General features: G+C 40.7%; 2 protein-coding genes and 1 long non-coding RNA gene across 3 annotated transcripts; 1 reads left to right on the top strand and 2 right to left on the bottom strand.

Annotated features, from left to right (window-relative positions):
- Positions 1-653: 653 nt before the first annotated feature.
- On the bottom strand, positions 654-1980 carry LOC308156193 (transmembrane protein 214-like; the record flags this gene model as incomplete). Its single annotated transcript, XM_080529548.1, has 4 exons — positions 1902-1980; positions 1281-1386; positions 891-972; positions 654-759 (listed from the first exon to the last, which is right to left on the bottom strand). Exons 2-4 carry the CDS (start codon positions 1330-1332, stop codon positions 654-656), a joined length of 240 nt encoding a protein of 79 aa, XP_080385674.1. The 5' UTR covers positions 1333-1386; positions 1902-1980.
- Positions 1981-2111: 131 nt separating this feature from the next.
- On the bottom strand, positions 2112-2860 carry LOC308149533. Its single transcript, XR_013937253.1, has 3 exons — positions 2727-2860; positions 2316-2466; positions 2112-2222 (listed from the first exon to the last, which is right to left on the bottom strand). It is a non-coding gene; the product is annotated as an uncharacterized lncRNA (long non-coding RNA).
- A 9545-nt stretch (positions 2861-12405) lies between these two features.
- Positions 12406-13970, top strand: LOC308171198 (trypsin-1-like). The gene is made up of 6 exons (XM_080546048.1): positions 12406-12480; positions 12678-12825; positions 12976-13226; positions 13412-13545; positions 13705-13806; positions 13913-13970. The coding sequence occupies exons 1-6, from the start codon at positions 12441-12443 to the stop codon at positions 13958-13960; spliced, it is 723 nt and encodes a 240-aa protein (XP_080402174.1). The 5' UTR covers positions 12406-12440; the 3' UTR covers positions 13961-13970.
- Positions 13971-14722: the final 752 nt, after the last annotated feature.

The raw sequence follows: 14722 nt of genomic DNA, 5'->3' as shown, positions 1-14722 counted from the left end.
TTTGTTTGTTATCCTTGTTATTGTGCGATAAAGTTAAAGCGCTCCGCTTCGGGACACCATTTTCAGCTGAGCACCAAACACACACACACACTCGTGTAACACTGCCCGAGAGAGAAGGACCCGCCCCCTTTAGTTAGCCTATAGCCTATAGGCTAACTAAAGGGGGCGGGTCCTTCTCTCTCGGGCAGTGTTCTGTGTGTGTGTTTGGTGCTCAGCTGAAAATGGTTAGAGGGAATTATTTTCACCGGACATTTATGTCCGACGAGTTTTCAACTTGTCGGACTTCCACTAATTTTACCGGACAAAGACCGGTAATTATCGGTTAACGGAAACCCTGACACACACATTCTTGAGAACTTTTTTTTTTTTATCTTCTTTTAAATACAGGGTTCCCACGGGTCCTTGAAATCCTTGAAAGTTTGTGAATTTGAGAAAAGAAAATCAAGGCCTTAAAAGTTTTTGAAAATAGACATGGGTCATTGAAAGTGCTTGAATTCCCCCCTCTCTCTCTCTCTCTGTCTAAAAAAAAGATATATATATTAAAAAATGTTTTTACTTAGCTCGTCAACTAGTAAATAAGTCTTGACTTTACACATATTTCACAATATATTGTGATTGATACATATGGGCTCAACTTGTAAGATGTGAAAATGTTACCTTGGTGGTAGGGCGTTCTTGGGCATGTAGGCGAAATCGAGCAGAGGGAAGAACTCCTTAGGTCCCATGATGCCGAAACCCTTTGTCAGGTTAGCGTGCAGCCTGGGGAGCGAACGGCCATGCACACGCACACACACACAGTAAGCAACGCACTACTACATACTACAATAATCATTTTAAAAAAAACGACCGTATTTAAAATACCAAAAACAACTTGTTCAACTTGGACTTACAGGAGGAGTCTCTCTAGGTAGGCGATGGCATACGAGGACAGGGCCTTCACCCCCAGCACTGGCAGCATGATGCCGAGCCATACTGACGGACACAAAACATTGTTCATTCAGTAACTGGGTCACACCAGAATTTCATTTTGGGGATGTGTGTACGTCTGTGGTTTCTATTGCGTGCTCTTGCTCTATGTTAACCCCCGTCCCACAACTCTCGCCAACACACTTTCACCCTGCCAGACATTAGGAAAGCGGGGGGACAGACAGACAGACAGCGACAGGGAGAGAGACAATGCTTGTGCATGTGTGTGAATGTATGAGTACGGTAACTACATGCCTGTGTGTGTGTGTGTGTGTGTGTATGTGTGTGTGTGTATATGTGTGTGTGTGTCCCACCTCGTAGCCCTTGGCTGAGGTCATAGTATCCAGCCTGGCCCAAAGCCCACATGATGGTCAGGCACTTCACTGGCCGGTTCTGAACTGACCGTAACAACTCTAGATACTAGAGAGAGATGGAGAAAGAGAAAGAGAGAGATGGAGAAAGAGAAAGAGAGAGATGGAGAAAGAGAAAGAGAGAGATGGAGAAAGAGAGAGAGATGGAGAAAGAGAGAGAGAGGGAGAAAGAGAGGGAGAAAGAGAGAGAGATGGAGAAAGAGAGGGAGAGATGGAGAAAGAGAGGGAGAGATGGAGAAAAAGAGGGAGAGATGGAGAAAGAGAGGGAGAGATGAAAAAAAGAGAGATGGAGAAAGAGAGAGAGGGGGCGGGGGGATTGGTGGAAGGGGAGAGGTTATAGCAAACAGCCAATACAGGCACTGGGTGGTTTCAGATTGTGCAGTTCAAACATTGTGACCACATCGTCTTCCATCAGCTAAATCAACGCAACGTGCTCTTGCTCAAAAACGGTTTCAAAAAAGTGCAGACAGGGTAGCAGACAAGGGCCCCTAGAGCAGTGACCCACCCACACTGACCCCGGACAGATTCAACTTTTCACAAACAGACACACAAAGCAAGACTCACATCGGCCAGGTTCTGGGTGGCTATTCTGGGCTTGTCCTGTAGGATGGCCTGAATACACACTCTGTAGCCATGGAGAGGTTCTCCTAGAGACAAGAGGGAAAGGGAGATTGTTATTTCATTTTTATCAGATCATATGACAATATATAAATAGTCGTAGCAGCAGTGTCTTTGTGTTTGTCTGTGTACCTGTCTGTTTGTCCAGCTCCCTGAGCATGGTATAGACGCAATGGTCAAAGAAGTCTTGCCGATTGTCACTGCATCGGACAATCAGGGCCTTGATTACGCCCTTCAGCTCCTTCCCCGCAAGGCAGTATGGGTAATCTGGGAGCAGCCACAAAGAAAAGGGTGGGGTTACGACCAAACTTAGGGTTATGGTTGTAGCCAATGGGAAAGGTTTAGGTTAGTCTTACTGACCGTGAGCATAGCTGCTCAGTGTAGGCTCGATCTCTGGAGCGGTCAGTTTGTGGTTGAGATACCCTGCGAGGTCTTTGACCCACACGGACGGGTTCTCTGGGAACAGAGTCTGACTGCGTTCCAACTGCTGCTTCAACTCCACAATCTCCAACTGAGACAGAGCAAGAGAGAGAAATTTGGAGGGGGTGAGGTAAGAAGAGAGAGAGAGAGAGAGAGAGAGAGAGAGAGATAGAGTGAGGAAAATAGTGTGGGGAAGGTGGAGAGATGGAGACATACGATTAGGGAATAAAAAATAAACATTAGTAAAAACAAAAAGACATAAAGTTATTTATATGAGATTTGTGATTCAACATCTGACTTCTGCCCAAGATTCGTCCCCCCCTTCAACACAGGGTGTATTTCAATACTCACAGCTTTGAAGGCATCCTCCAAGGTCTTGTGCTGAGTGGAGCTGGGCGTGGTCGTGGCAGGGGCTGGTTTCTTGGGTTTGCCCGCTGGGGGTTTCTTGTGTTGAGGCTCGGCAGGTGGGGGTACCTGCTCCTTGTTCTGCTTTTTCGCCATCTTCTCAAACCCCTCGAACAAGGTCTCTGACGTCTTCAGAGGCGCTGTGACAGAGAGAGAGAAGGGGTGAGGGGTCGATGTAGATCAGTCTGTCTGTCTGTTGCTCGGTGGTCCTGGTATGGTTCTAGAAGGCCTGTTGTTGTGCCCTAGCCTTGTCAAGCAAACCCACTTCAACAGAAATGTGAGTTTTGTTTTGTGGTTTTACAAGGCTAGCTATGCTCCTCTCGCTGATCTGTCCGTTTCCAAAAACCCAAATGAGGCAGAGACTGCAGGAGACAACTTTTCTTGCCCTCTTCTCTCCTCCCTCATTCTCCTCCCATTCTGGAGTCAGTCGTTTCGTTTCCCCCTCAGGGTAGAGAATAGAGAGAGAGAGAGTTCTCACCCCTCTGCTAGAGTGCTATAACTCAGTGGCGGGCGGTGCATTTCACACCTAGGCCTTCAGTGATGTCCGACACATTCCTACCTGAATTATTCTACCTCTTAATACCATCGTTATGACGCCATGGCTCTAGAAACTAGACAGAAACACAGTATAACCGGGCGTTACATCACCTTAACATAGTCAGACAAGTACAACAGAGTTATATTAATATTTCCGAAGCATTTTTAATCAATAAATCCGCATTTACAATGAAGAGTGTTAAACTAACATCTTTAAGATCGCTACATTACCCACGTCTGTCGTCTCGTCCACCATAATAGCGACAAAGGGTGCCTTTTTAATCTCCATTTTGATCTCTTCTCCCATCACTTAAGCAATAGCAAAAATCAGGTCGTTTTGTATTTTGCCTGACGTCCCAGTAAACACTTTGTTTGTGGACAGGTGGTAATGTAAAACTGGGTTGTTTTCAGCCAGAAAAGAAATAAGCTCAACGTAGTTTCCTCTGTTTGTGGACTCGGTGCTTTCATCGTGTCCCCTAAATGATAGTTATTGTTTACCCAAAAACAGGACACAATCGATCAGTATTATCGATCAGTCAACGAAAGCTTTCGTTGTGATGCTCCGTTTCCCTGCGCACTTTCGAAAGTTTCACATCTACCGGCATATACGCATCTCAATAGTGAATATCAATAGTGCGTATCAATAGTGCGTATCAATAGTGCGTATCCAATCAAAAGACGTGCTGGGTGCTGACATCATTGAGCCTTCCAGCAGGCTCCGTTGTTGCTTTTGCTCGCATCTACGTAGGTTTACTAGGAACGCCACAGGTTTTCTCGTTCCAACGTTAAGTTACAGGTCGAATCGGCGGCACCGCTTAACGTGCAGGCAGGCAGATTTTGGAGCCCCCTAGCAACACATTTTGATTGGATAAAAGCTCTAACATAAAGGCCAGCCCTCCAAATCTCAATCGGAGACTGGAAGCAGCGCAACCAAGAGGAAAGCTATGAAATGAAGAGAATAGACTATGGGGAATCATTAATACATATTTGTGGAAAAAATATATTAAAATAAAATGTATATTCTGATGATGTTTAGGCCAGCAGAGAAGGCCTTGCTGGCCCTGACGGCACACCACTGCTATAACTACACAGACACATGACTAACACAACACTAAATGAATGTTGTATTGGTAACATTTTACATGGTAATACTTTACAATATGATACACATGGATTAATGCCATAGTAACTCATGCATTAATAATGCCTTGTTCATGCTTCGTTAAGGCACTAACAAATGCTTTATAACAGTAGTTATTCATGTTAACAAAGGGGTGAAATATTAAATATTAAGAGGTACATTTTGGGGGTTTTACCACTGAGGTAATACTACTGTATGTGGTGTTTTGACAGTTAAACTACACAAGACGTGTTCAAGACGTAACTAATACATTACAAACATGATAGGAATGGGTGACATACATTTGTATGACTTGTTATGTATACTGTATGTATGGCAGGTGACTAATTTTGACAATATAGAGGAATGTTCAATTTAATGAGTCATTTTGGCACACCTCTGGCATTTTATTTAACATACACAACACCATTGAATATAGTCTCTCTCATTATCTAGAGAATGCTTACAGGCGTCCTAAGCAGTCACCTATGTTAATAATAACTTTGAGCTAAGTAAATTAACCAACATCTAGAATTGTTGACTCTATGTCCAGACTCTATGACTGCTTTCTATGCAAAACAAAATCCATGTATACACATATAACTGAATATATTATTTGAGGGAAATATACTGTGGGCCGGTTTCAGAGACAAGGCTTAAGCCTAGTCCTGGACTAAAAAGCATCTTCAATGGAGATTTTACATTGAGGGCCGGTTTCACAGACAAGGCTTAAGCCTAGTCCTGAACTAAATCACACTTTCAATGTAAAATCTCCATTGAAGATGCTTTTTAGTCCAGGATTAGGCTTAAGCCTTGTCTGTGAAACTGGCCCTGAAAGTGTGATTTAGTCCAGGACTAGGCTTAAGCCTTGTCTGTGAAACCGGCTTAAATGTATTAAATTTGACCCCTTTAAACCCATTAACAAGCCAAAAAGACGTTCTAAAGACGTTGTGTTGACGCCTTTCAGAGACGTCCAGAACTAGGCCAGATCATGTCGTTTAGGGGATTTTTTTTTTACGTCTTTCCAGGACGTAATTTAAACGACTTTTTGGTGACCAGAATACAACCAGCTGTTTTAGGTCACCAAAAAGTCGTTGAACTGACGTCCTGAAAAGACGTCAAAAAAATCCCCTAAACGACATGTGATCTGGCCTAGTCCTGGACGTCTCTGAAAGACGTCTTTATAACGTCTTTGTGCTTGCTGGGCAATAACATGTAGAAAAATGGACGCTTTCAGTTTTCCATCATTACCCCCAGCTCCACTTGCAGCTAAATATGTGTTGAATCTCTGCTTGAAACGTTTCCAGTTATCAGCAATATTACCAGTCAACTGCATACAGGTGGAGTAAGCTTATCCATGACGACAGGTTGAGGTAGTAGTTTTAGACTATACTGACGGAAAGTTTTAGATTATCTTAGACTGTTTTAGACTAGTTTTAGTTTTAGACTATGTAGTTTTAGTTTAGTTTTAGACTATGTAGTTTTAGTTTAGTTTTAGACTATGTAGTTTTAGTTTAGTTTTAGACTATGTAGGCCAGGTGTTGTATTGTATTTGTTTGTGGTGGATGTTGTTGTTGTATGCCTGTGAACAGGTCACACTTGAAAATGAGCCCTTGGGGCTCAATGTGTTTTTTACCTGTATAAATAAAGGTTAAATAAAAATAAAATAAAACAGGGATTTCTACTACTTCAATAACTTGGTTGTCTCCAGGAACAATATTATCATCTGCTTGTGTTAACTGTTCCTCCGTTTCCAGGGTATATACAGGAATCTTGAGGTTAATTTGAAAGTGACAGTTGGATCTAAGTGACAGTTGGATCTCAGTGACAGTTGGATCTAAGTGACAGTTGGATCTAAGTGACAGTTGACACTAGAACAGCCGTGTCTATGTTACCTACTCAGGGTATATACAGGAATCTTGAGGTTAATTTCAATACCTTTCTAAGACTTTTTAAAGACCTTGTCAATATGTTTCCAGACCTCACCGCCACTTGGAGCTGTAACCGTTTACATCAGTGACACATTTAACTTAACAGCTTTAGTTTGCAATAGACTAGACCACTATCATACAACAGAATGTCCGGTTCATCTTTGTTTTTTGAATAAAACTAATAAATTCACGAACTTTTACTAAAAGTTTTTAGGACTCAAACTCTTTGGACAGAGTCTAATTCAGAAAAATACCTACAAAATTCAAGACCTCATAAAATCGTGATTCGAATCGAATCGTGACTTTTTAATACTTATTAAGGGTCTTGATTTTCCCAAAATTGATTTATCAACTTTTAATACTTTTCAAGACACCACGGATACTCTGGTTTCACTATCACTGGCACTATCAGCAGACATCCCTTGAACTAGCTAGCTGCTAGCATATCGTTACATTGAACTAAGCTGCTAGCATAATCGTTACATTTCTTTTAGCTTCCCGCTACTCACGCCATGTGTAGGCTCTCTGGCTCCCTCTCATGTTTAACGGGTTTTCTCCGTTTTCATTCACTCTATCACTCTTTCGTGTCAAATTGCAGAGTAGTTTTCCACTTTGTCCTGTCTTTGTCCTTGCCAACGACCGCTCCTGACACCGTGTTATGTTCGTAGTTGTATTGTATAACAAACCAGGCGAGGGTTTTAAGTCTTCTGTTTAATTAACCATATCAACGTGCCGGTAAGCGACAACAGTAAACCGTCTTCAAGTATATACATACACGACTGCGCATGCGTAACTCTGCTGGTGCATGCTGGGAACTGAAGTCTTAATGTTGTTAATACATAACACCAGGGTGCGAAATAAGGGGGAGCTCGGGGAGCTATAGCTCCCCTAGTGGTGACATGAGCTCCCCTGGAAACATGGTTTGTGAAATGTTGGGGGAGCTCTAAAATATTCCAAATTGCGATGGATTTATTCCAAGTTGTGACGGATTTTACCTGGTGTAATATGATTTGTAGAGGCATACAATCTATTTTGATGTTGGTATTAGGTATATAAATGTTATATAATAGCCTATATAGCCTACATATAGGCCTTTATTGGCTACAACTATGCGAAGGTAACAGAGCGGGGTGCACTGACGTTGAACCCCTCATAGTGATAAGTAGGTGGACATGGTGCGTGCTGCTGAAATAGCCGACATGCGGTGTGTGGTTTAAAAAGCCAGCTCAGTAAATAATTCAAACTTAATGTTTACTTATAGGCTATGTGAATGTGACTGCACCACACATGTGAACAGTAACAAAGCAAATGCAGTTTAATTTTATGAAAAACATTGACAACTAAATCGGCGCCAAAAAAAAAAAAAGCTGAATCCGCTTAGCCTATATGCTCCTGAAACGACAGAGCAAACACGCTACATTACCAGGGATATTAATTACAATGAGCCATTCATTAAAAATAGAAAAAATAATATTAGGCTATTAAATCTCACTTAATGAGAAAACTGGCATCTCCCATCGGTCACTATTTGTTGGCTATCTGGTGATATGGACGTCTTTGAGTGTCTAGAAAAGCGCTATAAGCAGTGGCGGATACAGAAAGTGGCTGATGGGTAGGCCTGGAAAAATCTGGGTAGGCCTGAGTGAAACTCATCACCGCACGTTTTAGACCTATGTATGAGCAGCCAGATGGATGGAACACAACCGGGCTCGCGATCATAGGCGTCGATTTATGTTTCTGCCCGTGGGTGCTCAAAACATTTGGGTACGACCAACACGCATGCACACACACGCACACACACGCACACGCACGCACGCACACACGCAAAATATTCGCAGGGACTGGAGGAGATCACTATGCAGACCATGAAACGAACGGAAAATAAATAAAGTACCTGTCTACCCAGAGAATGCAACGGACAGCCAAACAAGTTATTATAATACACACACGCAAGGCATTCAAGCGCACGCAATAGTCAATGAATTAACCAATAACCATCAACTATGGAGGACCAAGTATAGAAATTGTAATAAGAAATGCCTGTATTATCATTTGCAAGCTTTTAACTGTGGGTGTTGACAGTCCAGTGCAAACCGAAAGCTCAAGTTGAATCATACATGTTATGTACCTGGCTCGGACCAGTTGTGGTGATCCATCATTTTATTACAAAACTTAACGCTGCTTATTAGGGGATTTACGTAAACTGGTGTATACACATATATTGTTGTGTAAAGTTGTGTGCTTCTATTGTATTATATTATTATATCCAGTGAAGGCATACACAATGTTGTTCCACACAAATGTTCCCCCTCTTCGTTTTAATCTTGGAAAGTCTCATAAAAAATATACTTCACTGAACTATTACAGCGCTGTCTCGGACTCTCCGCACGTCGGCGTGTGGCGTCATCATCTGTTATTGTGAATAAATAAGATTTCTAGACAAGGCCTGGTCCAAACTTTCATTATTTTCACTGACTTCCAGACGTGGCTTTTTAAGAAAGCGGGACAATATTAGCTGTTTAGCCATCGTAGCGCGCACACTGAACAACTGGTCAAGGTCAACTGAACAATCAGAGTAAACGTAAAAGAGGAAGCAATGTAAACGTAAGAGAGGAAGTTGAATATTATTAGTATTAATACATACTTTTAATCATTTCCAAGACAAAACTATTCACATTACAGTTAGTTAGTGAAAATTTAACTTTTAAAATATTTTATTATAAAAAAAATGTATTTTTATGAATCTGACTGGGTGGGCCAGCTGGCCCACCCAGGCCCACCCATAGATCCGCGCCTGGCTATAAGTCTAATGTATTATTATTATTATTTATTATTATTATGGACGTCACTTTAATCCGGCAGTTCTCAAGGTTTTTATGCACCAATCGATTCCTCTAGTCCGTCTTTATCACATTCATTGACGAAAAGGACGACTCGCATGTATAGGTGGAAGGGAACATTCATTGTGAGCTCGGAAAATGTGAGTCTCACAACGGCTTTGCATTGATGAAACCAGGTAGGATGAACGCATAGTTCACTGTCCATTCCTAAATGCCCTGTTTCCACCGTCAACTTTCCTCTTTAGACCTTTGGAGAGTGACATGATGTTTCTCTTGCTAGCAGGTTAAATGTTTAGCTAACTTCACCCGGCACGCAAACAACCAATCCAATAATAATGTGACCTTGTAAGTCTGGGAGGAGGGGGGAATAATTATCACAATAAAACTATGTTAAATAATTATTTGATTAAGTTAGGCTGCGCTACATCGTCAGTCCACACATTTATTATTTAAAAATATGGAAAAAGGTGAAACTACGTTTCAACGTTGTTGAGAATCACAACACAAACTTGCTAGTCAAGCCAAAATACTGCAACGTAATGGATTGGACTGCTACCTAGTTAACTACAACACTACTTTACATTGTTAGCAGGCTCATAAAACAAGCCGTGTTAGTTGACTAGCGATGTGTCATTGATTTTCGACAACGCGGAAATGTATTCATTTTTCGAAAGAAAAGTCAAAGCATTAGAACGTAGAACGGAAAATCGCACGCGCGCTTTGCGCACGGAAAGCCGGCCCCGATTTGGCCAGAATTTTTTTTTTTCCGTCAGGAGATTCTTTTTTTTTTTTTGCTTTAATCCCTGGGCTCCCCCGCACACCGTGATTTAATTCGCACACTGCATAACACCACACTAACCACTTATCATTTACCGTCACACAACCTATATTTAACTCAAACAAACAACTATCATTTACCATAACCACAGTAGGCTATGATTGCCTAATACTGTGTAATCGCCACGTAATTCGAGAGTAATGAGGATTACCTTCTTACGTAAATCACACAAATCCACTTACACTAACGTATGGAATCAATTGTTGACATAATCGTCTAAAAATCAGTTGAATGAATGAATGAATGAATGAATGGTCTTTATTGTCATTAATACAGTACAGGTACCATACAACGAAATTTAGGAGGGGGGGCTCCCCTGGTGCTAGGAAAAAAATACTAAAAACAAGAGGGGAAAAGAGCTGGTTTACATAAATAAAGGCTATGTACACTATCCACTATACTATACTATACAAATAAAACACTGTGCTGTACTCTATGCTATGCTATAAATATCCTAACATTTCCTATTCTGAACCTTATGTACACAAGGGTTGTCATATTGCACATAGTGTTATTGCACATTCATTTAAAGTGTCGCAGTTTGCAGGTTTGAAATGTTCACAGTTGTGTTTCAGTATTGCACTTGATTACAATCTAGTAGCTGCCATCAAATTGTCTAGATTGTCCAGGGCCTAGAACCTAGGTCTTTGCTGTGTTCAGGGCCTGAATGCGTTAACCAGATTTGGGAACATGTATTTTACTGTTGTAGATACAAGGATACAAGCAAACATCAACATTAATACAACGTCAGTTTTTTTATTCTAAAATGTGCACAGGTTAATTTTAAGTTAATAGAATGTTATTTCTACAGTTATTACAGTGTTAATACATAGGATAAGCATGTGCTAATTCAACTGGCTTTCCGTCCTCCTTACCTGCTGTCTCCTTCCCTCTGAGTCCATGTCTGGTTTCAATGACACAGATTAAGACTAATCCTTGACTAAAATGCATCTTCAATTTAGATTTTCTATTGTATTTAGTCAGGATTTGGCTTAATCTGTGTCCAGGAAACTGGCCCTAAATCCAGAATTATATAAATGACATAGTTTTGAGTGTTCTGTACAAACTGCATACAGTGTATGGATTAAGGAAAAACTCATAGTGTGAAATTATGGTGAAGGTTTAAGCCACATACATTGAATAAATTATGTCTGTGAGAGCATTACACATAAAGGTACCCTGACTGAGTACAAGAAAACCTCATGTGTGGGAAAGGCACAGCTGTGTCACAGTCATGTTAAATGAGCATACACTCTGAAGATGTCCAGAGAGTACCAGCCTACCTGAAATGTATGGTATGAACAAGAGAAAACTAGAAAAGATAGCATTGTCAAATATTAAGGGAAATATTTGTATTAAATTTGACCACTTTAAACCCATTAACAAGCATCATAATGACCCATTTAATGCATATACTTCTACATTCTGTAGAGTTGAGCGTATCATTTAAATTAGGATTACATTCATTATATTAAGGGAAATATCTGTATTAAATTTGACCACTTTCATTTAACATAACTTTTACAGTATATACCATCTACCTGTTACATATTAGGTGGTAACAGTAAATTGATTATGCCCACACTATCTACAAACAGCTAATCAAAATTGAACAGTGAGTTGCATTTAATAAAGAAATAGCAAAGAGCACATGTGCAGTAAAGTATGTAACATGTACTAACCATTAATATATTCAATCAAATGCTTACTACAGTAGCCTACAACATTTCCTTATGATTACATAATTATTTCTATATTTCTTACACCATCAGAAGAGCTGGAATGATGATCAAATACAGGTGTAACTAAAAAAAATATATAATATCGTGCAAAAGTTCATTTATTTCAGTAATTCAACTTAGAGGGTTAAAGTTAGATATTATATAGACTCATTACATGCAAAGCTAGATATTTAAAGCCTTTATTTGTTATACATTTGATGATTATGACTTACAGCTTATGAAAACCCCAAATTAAATATCTCAGAAATGTTTAATATTACATGAAATCAATAAGAAAAGGATTTTAAATACAGAAATGTCAGCCCTCTGAAAAGTATAATCATGCATATGTACAATGCAATGAGTCTATATAATATTTAAGTTTAACCCTTTAAGTTGAATTACTGAAATGAATGAACTTTTGCACAATATTCAATTTTTTTGAGTTGCACCTGTATGTACTGGTTGGGATCAAGAAAAAATTACATTGATTTCAATGGAAAAGTAAATGTTCACTTCGAGATTCTCTTGACCTTGGCGGTCCACCATTTGCTTCCCAATGGCTAACTCTTGACCAATGAAATAGTCCCAAAGAACGGGGCGGCTCTCACGATTGTGGATATATAGCAGGGTGCAGGTGAACACCTCTCATCGACAGGATCACACAGCAACCATGATTTCTCTGGTCTTTGTTCTGCTCATCGGAGCCGCTTGTGAGTATGAATATTGCCATTGGAAAAAAGGGAAGACTTTCACCTTGTTATATTATTGACAATACAGTAATATTTATATCATATGAGAGCAAAGAATACTTTAACTTAAGAAGATTGTGGCAGAATTGAAATTGTCCCACTTCAAAGGGACTAGCCATGAAGATATAAGCTAAGGTCTGCCTTTCCTCTGTTTTCAGTTGCGGAGGAAGACAAGATCGTCGGAGGGTATGAGTGCGAGGCCCACTCCCAGCCCCACACGGTGTCCCTGAACTCTGGGTACCACTTCTGTGGAGGCTCCCTGATCAGTGAGGACTGGGTTGTGTCTGCTGCTCACTGCTACAAGTCGTAAGTACTGTACTGTAGGCTACAAATAATTTGTTCTCAACAAATAACAGACAAGTATCAAGCCTGACCAGGGGACAGAAGTTAATGTTACACACAAAATCATGAGACAATTGACTCTGCTCTTACTTTGACTCTTTCTATCTCTTTCAGCCGTGTGCAGGTTCGTCTTGGCGAGCACGACATCACAGTGACAGAGGGTACCGAGCAGTTCATCACTTCCTCTAAAGTGATCCGTCACCCCCAGTACAGCTCCTACAACATCAACAACGACATCATGCTGATCAAGCTGAGCAAGCCCGCCACCCTCAACAGCAACGTGCAGACCGTGGCTCTGCCCACCAGCTGTGCCGCCACTGGCACCATGTGCACAGTCGCTGGCTGGGGCAACACCATGAGCTCCGGTGAGTACAGCACAAGGGGCAAAGGTTAAATGTGGCAGTAGATCATCTTCATGATGAATGAGTGTGTATAGACATGACAGGGAAGGTCAGATTACCTTTACAAACACAATGTCAATATATCTAACCGTTTCTCTCTGTCTTCCTTCTTCCCCCTCTCTCAATCCATCCTTTCTCTCTGTTAATAGTCAGCGGTGACCAGCTGATGTGCCTGGAAATCCCCACCCTGTCCTTCAACGCCTGTGACATTGCCTACCCCGGCATGATCACCGACGCCATGTTCTGCGCTGGATACCTGGAGGGAGGCAAGGACTCTTGCCAGGTACGCACTTGACAACAGAGAAGACTTTATATGAAGTCTATGATCCTTCACTACATGCACTTCAGTTGTCAATTGTTTAGATGTTGATATTGAATAACTACTTCATCTTTATCTGAACTAAATACTTCACTCTTACTACATCATCTCTCTCTCTCTCAGGGTGACTCCGGTGGCCCCGTGGTGTGCAACGGTGAGCTGCAGGGTGTTGTGTCCTGGGGCTACGGCTGTGCCGAGGCTGGTAACCCCGGTGTCTACGCCAAGGTGAGACTGGAAAGAGATTTCATCTTGGGATTTTTTGGAATAAAGTCGCTATCACATTATTTCCTACTTGGTTTGACCACTAATGTCTCCCTTTTCCCACTTCTAGGTCTGCATCTTCAACGACTGGCTCACCAGCACCATGGCCAGCTACTAAGTCTGATGCTTTGTACCTTCAGCACACTCTGACAACTTATCAACATCCTGAGCAGTCCAACTTCCACCTTTTGTACTGGAGATGAAAACCCTATGACAAATAAAACATCTCAAACTAACATGTTCTGTCTCTTGAGTCTACATCACTAGAAGAGTGTAGGACAGCATATTTTATTCTCTGTTCAAGGGGTTATTGTTACATAGAAAACATGAATGTTGTATTGGTAACATTTTACATGGTAATACTTTACAATATGATACACATGGATTAATGCCATAGTAACTTATGCATTAATAATGCCTTGTTCATGCTTCGTTAAGGCACTAACAAATGCTTTATAGTAGTTATTCATGTTAACAAAGGGGTGAAATATTAAATATTAAGAGGTACATTTTTGGGGTTTTACCACTGAGGCAATACTATTGTATGTGGTGTTTTGACAGTTAAACTACACAAGACGTGTTCAAGACGTAACTAATACATTACAAACATGATAGGAATGGGTGACATACATTTGTATGACTTGTTCTGTATACTGTATGTATGGCAGGTGACTAATTTTGACAATATAGAGGAATGTTCAATTTAATTAGTCATTTTGGCACACTTCTGGCATTTTATTTAACATACACAACAACACCATTGAATATAGTCTCTCTCATTATCTAGAGAATGCTTACAGGCGTCCTAAGCAGTCACCTATGTTAATAATAACTTTGAGCTAAGTAAATTAACCAAAATCTAGAATTGTTGACTCTATGT

This window comes from Nansenia antarctica (assembly GCF_963989245.1).
Source record: "Nansenia antarctica genome assembly, chromosome: 1".
In the NCBI taxonomy this organism is placed as follows: domain Eukaryota; kingdom Metazoa; phylum Chordata; class Actinopteri; order Argentiniformes; family Microstomatidae; genus Nansenia; species Nansenia antarctica.
Note: the sequence above shows the minus strand (reverse complement) of the source record. Positions and strands in the feature narration are given on the sequence as shown.